The 11,493-nt window shown below is 35.3% G+C and overlaps 1 protein-coding gene across 2 annotated transcripts in view; it reads left to right on the plus strand.

The window, feature by feature from the left end:
- LOC150076831 (MIF4G domain-containing protein) overlaps nucleotides 1–10,902 on the plus strand; it is a 117,861-nt gene extending 106,959 nt beyond the window's left edge. Inside the window, exons 6-7 of one of the 2 annotated variants that reach the window (XM_090386208.1) lie at nucleotides 2,958–3,311; nucleotides 9,809–10,902. In XM_090386208.1, coding sequence (XP_090242334.1) covers nucleotides 2,958–3,311; nucleotides 9,809–10,042 — 588 coding nt within the window. In that variant the 3' untranslated portion in view covers nucleotides 10,043–10,902. The remainder of the gene's footprint in view (nucleotides 1–2,957; nucleotides 3,312–9,808) is intronic. The other variant, XM_090386209.1, reaches the window with a different exon arrangement.
- The last annotated feature ends 591 nt before the right edge of the window (nucleotides 10,903–11,493 follow it).

An 11,493-nucleotide genomic window follows, 5' to 3' on the forward strand; every position in this document is an offset into this window, starting at 1 on the left:
GGGTGTGTAAGGCTGTCTGCAATAAAATGTGCTTTCGAAATATTGATTTATTTAAAGAACAGCATATGTGCTGTTCTTTAAAGCAACGAACTAGGCAAAAATAGGTTGCTAAAGAGTATTGACCCTTCTCAGAAATTCCATGTTTATGTCTTGGCACTGTTTATAACTTTTCTGCCAAATAAATGAGACAGGAGTCAAATTGCTATTGTCAGGCCAGCATGGCACTTGTCTTTTGATACAAAGAAATCAGTAAAATGGAATCAATATACTTGTTGGGTAAGTGGTATTGACTGCTTTCAAAAATTCCTTGGTGACTTCCTTACACTCCTTGTGACTCAGTCTTGGCCCATCAGTAGCAGCAAGCAATCATTGGCTGGTTTATTACTCTGACATTAAAATGGGAAAAGGCTATTTACAGCCTTTTCCCATTTTAATGTGTTTGTTTGATTGCTGATTACTATTTATTTGCTTTCAAATGGGTTTGATTGCTATCACTTCCCACTCTTTTTGCTGATGTATTGTTCAACTCAGAAAAAGTGAAGTGGTCATTTGCATTTTTGTTAGAGCGAAAGAAGCATGCCATAAACCCTCAGGAGAGACTGACTGCAAAATTTTTATATGGTTTGGAGAAGGATGGCTGTAAGAGTGTGATTGAATGAAGTATGGATTTGATAACCTCCTGGTATGTGCCATACATGTGGAAATATGATGCAAATGACTGAGCTAAAGAATATTCCGAATGGAAGTGTAAAGTGAGAGGTTTTTAAATGATCATTACATGAAAAAGTCTGTGCAAAAGGGAGCTTGGTTCTTGGAAAGCAAGTATTAGGAATGATTGAAGTGCTTCTTCTGATCTATTATTGGGTTCAAAAGCTGCAGTGTGAGTTTGCATGAATTGGGTGCGAGTTTTCCAAGACTGCAACTGACTGGAGGAGCTTTTGTCGGGAGGTGTGTGTGTGTGTGAGAGAAAGTTGTATATTTGGTAGTGTGGGTTATGGTTGAGATTGATAATAAAGTAAATTAGGTAAAAGAAAGAATAATAGAGGAAAATGTGTGAATGGGAACTGGGTGTTTACAGATGTTGAGCAAGGACCTCCTTGGTGTTTTTTCAAGGTCATTGACGTCATGTGGTTTGGCAGGCTCACTCTGACACAAACCGGTGGGAGGAACTACACTTGTCTGTCACTGCTTGTGGAGAGATCCATGGGATTTGGCTACCTTGTAAAGATTAACCAAATGAGGAAGTGTTTGGGAGTTTTTGATTTTTTTGCAGATAAGTTTGGTCTATTAGTTTGATTATTTGTGATGTATTTGGTAGTAAAGAAAAAGTGGGGGGTGTACATGTTGTACATAGTAATGAAATTTTTGGATATGGCATACGTACAGCAAGAATATTCCCAACTCCTTGACACATGTGCAGCCTCAACAATGCCCTGCATACACACTACTTGGACTCCCTCCAGTTGCTATCTGGCAAAGTATAGGCAGTGGGATTATACACTAGATCAGGGGTGGGAAACATACGGCCCACGAATGTGCATAATCCAGCCCACGGTTGTTTTCAAAATATATGTAATAAATGGCCTGCCATTTATTATATATATTTTTGAATTAACGGAATTTCTGACATAAATTTAGAAAATACTCTGTGCATTGCTACTACAAATATTGATTCACTGATAAAAATAAACAGTATCAAATCTCTCATTAAATGTTATAAAAATATAATATTGCAATTTTTGTTACTGGAATTGTATTTACTCTTTGTTACTATAATTATATTTTTGTAATTTTATCTTGACTTTGTATTTCATTTTTCTTATTAATAAAATTAATTATATGTACATGCATGTAAAAATATTACAATAAATAACATAAAACTGTTTATGACAATTTTTTAATTATACACCACTTAATAATCCTAAAAATAATCCTGAAGATCGTGGAAAGCTAAAAAAAATTTGGCCTGTGTGTACCTCACAGACATTTTATTTGACCTGCCATTTATAAAGGTTGCCCACCCCTGCACTAGATGATCGGATTCTTCCTAGAGAGTTACTCAGTCTAGTTCGGTTCAGTCCAGTGGACTGCCCAGCCTGCACTGTTTTAGAGATATATCCTCAAAATGTAAGGAAGATTGGATCTCACCCTGATTGCTATCACTTCCCACTCTTTTTGTTGCTGATGTATTGTTCAACTCACAAAAAGTGAAGTAGTCATTTGCACACCCTGATGCCTATCATAACCTCTAAAGACATCAATCATACTGCATGATGAAAGAGATAGATTTTATTTAGACTCAAAAAAAGTAGAGGCAACAAATATATTTTGTTTGATAGTAAAAAAAAAAAAAAAAAAAAAGTGTGAGAGTGGGACTGCAGATTACCGACCTGGACTAAACATAAACCATGCCGCTTTGTAATTGCTATTGAAGCATTTTTCCAACTGTCAGTAGTTTGCATTTTGTTTAATACAAGTATGCCCCCCTCCAAAAAAATTAGGCAGGGGAGCATACTTATTTGAAACAAAATTTTCATATATAACATTTTGAAAATACTTCTTCTATTGTGTCTGAGAAATATGAAATGGTTACTTTAATGTTTAAAAAACAAAGTAAATAAATTGTTAGTTTGAAATGTGGGTCTGTAGTCTCTTAAGGCTACTTCAATGATATACATAGAATGATTCCTTAATATAGTACTCGTAAATATATAAAGTTACATACTCCAGATGTTTCCTATCTGCCTTAATATAATTTTTATAATTGGCATTGAAATTAGTAAATTTAGTAAGTAATGGGTGCTGTATGGGCTACAAAGGAAGATATTGTTAAAACAGGTAACAATAGAGTGGTATGTCTTGTTAACTTGTATAGTTTAATTTGTACTTTTGTATTATTTTCTATGATTGACAGCATTTTATTATTTCTAATAAAAAATTTTTATATTTCATTACAGAAAGAGAAGAATAATACTTTCCTTGAGAGTCTCTTGAACTCTTGCCGAGAATGGTACAATGAGCGGGACAAATTACTGAGGGCACCATTAGGCATATCTTCCAATTCTCTTGGTATGATGGTGGCTGGAGGATCAAAGCGGTGGACTGCATATATATTTTTCTTAACAGAATTATATTTGAGGCTAAAAAGTCAGCAGCATCACAATACGCTTTTGTCTGCTGTAAAATCATCAGGTGCAAGTGGCACACCATTATCACCTCCTGTTGCTGATCAGACGCTTACCCTTTTAATGTTATTGTATGAATGCTGTCAAATTTTACTAAAGCCCCCATCACTCAATAGTGCTGCTGAGGTAAAATACAAATGCTCTCTTACATTTATTTTTGTTAGCATTATAATAACATAATGTCCTATTAGTGTATGATAACTGTGATGGACTAATAGTTACTGCTTAGAATCTGAAAATGAGTTTCTGATTATTGTTCTGAAGGTATTATATTTGCAATCTCTATAGATTTATGCAATATCTTAAATTATTTAAATATTTTTTGCTAGAACCTCTTCTTAATGTAGAATAGCATTGTATTAAATTATGTAAATAATTAAGCATTTTCATCATGTCTGTATGTGGAACAATGCAGGATATTTCAAAGCATTTATAATGAAAACATGAAAGGGTTGATCAGAAAGTGTGATTATAGATGATGTTATATGCAAAGTAATCTTTATAAACTCATCATTCTCTTTTTATAGCTATTATTGTTAATTGCAGTTGAAAGTGCTTTTGAAATGTCATACAGTGTATTGATTTGCCTGTCAGCTTTTATGTGTGCAGTGACTATTAAATGCCCCCCCCCCTCTCTCTCTCTCTCTCTCTTCCTCTCTCTCTCTCTCTCTCTCTCTCTCTCTCTCTCTCTCTCTCTCTCTCTCTCTCTCTCTCTCTCTCTCATCTCTCTTCTCTCTCTCGCTCTCTCTCTCTCTCTCTCTCTCAGGCTTCCTTGCACCATATGGCTAATAATAATAATTTGCTGTTCCCATGTTTGCAGGGAGGGAGCCAATCATCATGTGTTCGTACTGAATTTTTGCATAATTCAAATTGAAGGACAGAAAGGGAAATATAAAAAAATTAAACATTTGAATATTATGTCAGCCATTAGACCAGTTAATCACCTGTTCCTCTGGAAACCTGGTCATTAGAAGAGGAAAACACAGGTGGCACAATGGAAACAGTCCATATTTGCACTAAATCAGAATGTGATAAATCTAAGGCACAGGCAGAGCCTTTGGGATCTAGGAATGGAACTTCTCATATTTTGTGTAAAATTACTCTGCTACTGTAATGCCATTTGATGGAATGCATAATTCACTTGGAAGAAAACATAAACCAGAAAAATGGAGGCTTTTCATCAGCTCTTGGAAATGAAATCTAAAAGGTGTGCTACTCCACAATGGAGACACATTTATAACAATTGGCTGTGCTATACACTTGAAAGCATACTATAAGAACATGGAACTTCTCTTGAGAAAAGTATTTTGTGATAAACCATTCATTATAAAACTAAGATTTGGCTCATCCCATGAACCTTGTATCTGAAAAATGTCATCTACAGGGTGTCTCAAAAATATTGATACAAATGTTTAGAGGAGGTAGGTAACATCTAAAGGAATCTGAATCACATAGGAACCCATAACCGGAAATGTCACGGGATAGTAGTAGCAGAGGCACAAGAAGCAGAAATTACACAAGACAGTAATTAGTGGCAAACATTTATTTGACATAATATTAACAATGGAGTACGAGATGGATGCATTTCATGATGTTACAACATATGCTGGAAGGTTCCACCATGAGACGCGATGCATGTGTGACACCGACGCAGCATGGATTGGCGGACACGGTCGAACACACCTGGAGTTTCTTTGACAGTAGCAGCAGCACAGACGAGTCTTGCCACGAGATCCATTTCCATCTCCACAGGTGATTCATACTCGATAGATTTGAGGGCTTCCCCACAGAAAGAAATCAAGGATTGATAAATCAGATGAGCGTGGGGGCCAGGCAACAGGTCCACCACGGCCAATTCATCGACACCCAAATGGTCATGAACACACCTTCCATAATGGGCAGGCTCCCCGTCATGTTGAAACCAAATGTTGCGTCTCACATTTGCTGGAACATCGTCAAATAACCCTGGTAGAACTTGTTCAAGAAAGATCCGATATTTAGTGGAGTTCATGCGGGATGGTAACAGGTATGGGCCGACTAAGCAGTCACCGACCATACCTGCCCACACATTTATTGCGAAGCGATGTTGTGCCGCATGGGGGCACACACCGTGTGGGCCCTCTTCTAATCCATACACTAGGTGCATGTCTGCCAGCTCACAGATCGTATATCGATGCATGCTCTTCGTGCGGCGACTACTGCTTGAATGAGTAAACCAGAAATTTTCCCTCTCGCGAACTGATGAACAGCGCGTGTACCGACTTACAGTGACGTTTCCGGTTATGGGTTCCTATGCGATTCACATTCCTTTAGATGTTACCTACTTCCCCTAAACGTTTGTACCAATATTTTTGAGACACTCCGTATAAGCCACTACTTGATCAAACAAACATTTTGTCACCACTTCACTCACAGTTAGGTCCATTGAAAAATTGCATTAAAGCTATGGACAAGAATGGAAATGGTCTGTGCCGATATCCCTTCAAGGTAGTGCTTATGGCCTTCCCTCTCTTTGGGTTATTTATTTATTTTTTTAACATATAAGTGACACTCAAAGATTTTGGTGGTTGTGGATGATATGCCTCCTTAAGCAAGGAGGCATATATTTTTTTTATGGTTTTATTTTATTTTATTTTATTTAAATATTGGGGTTGGTTGGTTGGTGTCGTGTCCATTTGAAGTCAAATATTGGGGTGTCTTGGTGTACCAGTAGTCATATTGCACCTTATTAAGAGTTTTAACTAATTGTAGCATATACTTGTTTGAGTACTGTTGTGATGGGTAATATTTTGTAAAATAAATAAATTTGGCATACCTTAACATAAAATAAGTTTTTGTTATTTATTCCCCTCCAATTTATACTTTGATTTAATTGCCCTTAATATAATTTAATAACAATCACAAAACTATGATTTATAATTGGAATTATTATTAATAATTCCGTTATAAATTATAGATAGATAGAAATTTAAAAAAATGTAATAACTTTACTTAACTCTTAAAATTTAATTTTGTAAACATATTTAAAAATTACAGGAACTCCCCAACTTATGTAAGGGTTGTGTTCCGCAGAACTGCAGAACAGTGGCTTTTTTTCTTTTTCATCGTAGATTTCTTTGTAGCAAGCAAGCATATCATTCACCTCTCTGTTAACTTTTAAGAATCATTCGCTGTCAGGTTCCATCTTCTCAAACCTCGCCATTGCCATCTTTCTGGTGATGAAGTGTCTCGGCTCCTCATTTGGTTCATCTTGAGCTTCGTCAGCATTTTCTTCTTTCACTATTGCTGCCTGCAAGTCAATAAGTTCTTCATTAGACTATAAAGACTATATGTTCATTCAGATTTGGCTATGTATTATTGATGCTTTCGCACTATACTTATACATAGTTCTTCATTAGATAATTCCTTCTCTTCTTCCTCTATTAACTCCTCCACGTCTTTGGCATCAACCTTCAACTGAAGTAGCTCTGCAACCTTTACAATCTTATCTCTAACCTCTTCATATGATTCATCTTTTTCAAATCCTCTGAAGCCTTTCACATGCCATGAACATATTTTCTTCTAAGTGCCATTTAATCATATAAATGATTAAATTTAAGATGGCGTGGTAAATATTGTAAGATTTTCAAAAGTCTCTTAACGTAAAATTTTTCTCACCATCTACTGCAGACAATGCCTGAGTAAATGTTGTGCGTAAATAGTATGATTTTAAATTCGAAATAACACCCTGATCCATAGGTTGGATGAGTGAAGTCATGTTTGGGGGTAGAAATATGACTTTCACATTCGAATTGAAATCATCTAGATGCGTAGGATGTCCACAAGCATTATCTAATAGAAGCAAAATCTTGAAAGGAACGTCATTGTTTTTACAATATTTTTCAACCTCGGGAATGAAGCAGCATTTAAGCCAATCCTCAAAAAGAGATATTGTTATCCATGCTCTCTGGTTTGATTGAAAATGCACGGGTAGGATGGCTTTAATGATGCCCTTAAATGCACGAGGATTTCCAGAATGATCCACAAGCAGTGGTTTTAATCTGTAATCTCCTGCTGCATTAGCCCCAAGCAAGAGCATGGCTCTATCTTTTGAACCTTGAAACCTGGCACTGTCTTTTCCTCTTTGGTAATGTATGTTCGATCCTGCATTTTTTTCCGATACAGAGCAGTCTTGTCAATGTTAAAAATTTGCTGCGTTGAATAGCTGCCTTTATCAATAATTTTTTCCAACACATCACAAAATTTCTCTGCAGCTGCAGAATCGGCACTGGCGACTTCACCGCTGCTTAAACGTTGTGGAAACTAGTGCGATGCTTGAACCTATTAAACCACCTGTTGCTTTCCACGAACTTGGGTTGGGGTTCACAGTACTTATCCTTAATATCTTTATAAATACTTGTTGCTTTTGCTTGAATGGTCATTAGACTCAGGGGCACTCGCTTCTGAATCTGATTTTCCATCCATATTATTAATAGCTGTTCCATCTTGGATATGACACCTGAACACTGTTGATCTTAAGTGCATTGATCCTTTGACATGTTCTTTTATATGTGCACTGTCCTTTAAAATACTATTCACTGTTGAAGCAGCGAGACCTGATTCACTTGCAATAGATGACAAACTTTATCTTGCTTCCTACTTAATCCTTTTCATCTTCATTTCTATAAATCAATTTTGTTTCGTTTCCTGGCACTACCACCACTTGCACTTTTCGTTGGTAGCTTTCCCTTCATCATTGTAATACGTAAATGAAGAGAAGTTTCTGAAAATTTGTTTTTTATATGATTGAAGATTTCAGTGAAGGGGAAACACATTTCACCATAATAAAGTAAAAACCCACACAATTGCAGTTATCGGTATTATTGCAAATGCAATAAGATCGAGTTTATTACCAGTTTATAATTAGATGCACTAACAGAAAAGCCCAATAAACTGGAAAGTGCAAATTGTTTTTATTTTTTTTTTTTGGTTGTGACCACCAGAAACGTGCTTTAGAAAAATATCATAAAGGCATTCAAAATTGATTCTTATAATGGGAACATATAACGATGAAAAGGTAGTGCAATTTCCATTATAAATATGACCTTTTAGAGAGATAAATAGCTTAGTAATATAGCGAAATTTAACTTCCAAGGACTTGGAGCGAATTACAAAAAAAAAAAAAACAATGTATTATTGGGTTCACATTACGATATTTTCACAATTCCTCTATTTATTCCTACGGGATGCAAAATACATTTCCACGATTTTTTTAAGTTTGCACCAGCCGGAAAAAACTTGCGTAAAGTTGAATTTCCCTAAGTCTAGTATTATGTAAGTCAGGGAGTTCCTGTAGTTTATTTTTTCGAAACTAAATGGTATGGCAAGTGTTTAAGTCTCATTTCAACCTGTTTCTAGCCTAAGCTGAAGGAGTGATAAAAGAAAAAAAAAAAAAAAAAACCTACAAATTAATAGCAAGATGAAGTAGATTGTATGGAATTATTATTCATTAATAATACAGGTCGACCATCACTAATCCGGCCACTGGTAATCCAGTACCACCGCTGATTCGGATATAATTTCCATGAACATAATTTAAAATTTTCCGAGTCGGCGCACCAACCTACCGCTACCGCGACCTACCGCATGAAATCTTAAACTCCGGCACTTGTTTTTCTGCAATTATTATTATAAACTGCTCACATTTAGTCCCAGCCATGGTTCCAATGCATAAAGGAAGTGCCTGTTGTGGTGTAAAGCGTAAACCCCGTACATTGTCCATAACAGATAAAGTTGAACTTCTGAAAAAACTAGACAGTGGTGTGTCTGTGAGAAGTTTAACTCTGCTTAATTGTAAATTCCAGTAATTTCTCTCAGTTCCTCTTATTTTAGTAATTTTCTTTTAGCCATTTCTTTTTAGATTTTTTTTTTTTTACAACACGCTTGTACAAACTGGAAAAACACAACACAATATGACGGATAATACAGCGCGCTAATGAACTTGTTTTCACAAAATCTCTGACAATACTGACAAACTTATTGCAGCGTTTCAGAGTTTATTTGTTGCAATTAGTTTTATTGCTGTGCTCGCCACGTGTGCAATAAACTAATCACAAACGACCTTCATATGTATGCCGTAATAGAGTCACACGTATGTGGCTGAGATGGCTTCCCAAGAAATAAAATAACCTACTGGGCCACATATATGCAACATTTAAAAAAATACTCTTTTTTTTTTTTTTTTTGATATTTTAAGCAAAAAAACGGCAATACTGACATTACAATATTTATTTTAGAATTACTAATCAAATTATTTGCTAAATATTTTTTGTCCTCTGGGGAATTTTTTTCTCGCTTGGCAGTCAACGTGTTAAAGGTAGGAAGAGGTGGTTAGCTGTTGGGTAACCTGTATGTGCTAAAATAACCACCGGAGATCTGGCAAACTCACTAATCCAGCACCCCACAGGTCCCAACGCTGCTGGATTAGTGATGATTGACTTGTACTCAACAGAGCTTGTTTCTAATTTTTGTTCCACATTATAAAAACAAAGTTTTTGATCTGGACTTTTTATAGAACTTTTTTTGTTTTTCTGCAGACTGTTTTATATTTTGAATTAATATTAATCATATTTGGCCCATTTCAGATCGAATGCCTTAGTTCAGTGCTTACCACTATTGGAAAACAGCTTGAGATGGATGCACCCCAACGTATGTATCAATTAGTAGCTTTGATGCGGGATGCCTTTGTAAGCCCATCCATAACCTCTCAAATCCGAAAGACGCTTTTAGAATTAGTGGAACTTCATGCCAGCCATTGGCAGCTGGATCTGCCACAATCCATGTATTATTTTCCTTATACTAGTATGGACAGAAAATGATGCATCCTTAGTGATTTCTCTGGGATGCACAGCTTTTATTTGGTCACATTTAAAGTCCACTGGATGAAATTCTTGAATAGGGACAAGGATGAAAAGTGATTGACTTTTTTTTTTTTAATTACGCACTAAAAGAACAATGCAAGACCAATTGCATTTAACTTATGTTGCACATTTCTCAGGTATAGTTAAGTGCTTCCATAGAGAGAGAGGTTCTTGAAGTGTGGTATTTTAGTTTGAGTTAGAAATGGAACTGTGTACAAAACTGTTAAGTGCCTTTATTATGGTTCTTGCCTGGTGTTCACAACAAACAATTGCAGTATCACCACGTGAGATGTGCATGGTGCTCAGAACCACATGTGCCTTTAAAACTGAGTCATGTTTAAAGCATTTTTCTATAAATGTTAAATCATATTTCACAGTTAATATTTTCACCAAATTGTATTTTTATCAGTTGTAGAGGAAAAGTATTTCGCCTGTTGGAAACTGAGACTGTGCCATGTTACATCTTCAGCCTGTGCTTCACACCTCTACAGTGTGCTCTGTTTGTAATGGTGGATGCAGAGCTAGTTGTTTTGTACAGTCCATGACTGAGCACATATGCTGTTAATTTATTTCATTGATGGTGTTAGATTTGTGTTTATCAGCTTAGGGTAATCTACGTCGATAAAAGTCATAGTTAATATATTGTTTGTATATAATGTTTCTGTGCTAACATTCATTAATTTTTCTAGTCTTAAACTTTGATACAAAGTTTTGTCATTTTGTAGTACTACAATTTGAGTTTTTTGTTGCTTTTTTTGAAGTTGAAGCTGTGATACCTTATGTTTAGTTGTGAATTTAATTAATAAATTTATGCAGTTATTTTACCTTTCATTTTTTACTATGTATAATAATTGTTGTAGAATTTTAATGAGTTCCTCAAAACTTTGTTAATACATTTCCTTTGTCTCGTTATGTTCTGATTCCTGTTTTCTGATCGCACTCTTCAATTCTGCAGTAGGACATTTTTCTTTTATATTACTTTGTTTTTCTTACAGGAGTTAATATAAATGGTGATGTTGGCTTTCATTTAAGACTTTTTTTGTCATTTGGACTTTTCCTTAACTGACACAATAGTCAATTTTTTTTTTCTGAAGTTTAATTCCTGATCACGGATGGCAGCTATGCAAAAAAAATTGCAAAATGATAATCTTAAGCATTAAATTTTTTTTTATAGAGAAAACAAACATACTATGTAATAATTATATTATTTTAACTTTTTTGCAAATTATAAGTTTTCATCTGTATGCTGGTTTTGGCTATATAAATTGGATGTGTAAAACAGAAGTTAGTTGTTATTGACAAGAGTAGCATTATTTCTTCAATTACTAATGTCATGTTTACTTCATTTGAAAACTGGAAACTGTTTTTTGTGGTCGGCTGAAGAATAGCCATGGGTTTGGATCCAGTTT

This window comes from Mastigoproctus giganteus, chromosome 12 (genome assembly GCF_048544385.1).
Source record: "Mastigoproctus giganteus isolate SK-2022 chromosome 12, ASM4854438v1, whole genome shotgun sequence".
Taxonomy (NCBI): Eukaryota; Metazoa; Arthropoda; class Arachnida; order Uropygi; family Thelyphonidae; genus Mastigoproctus; species Mastigoproctus giganteus.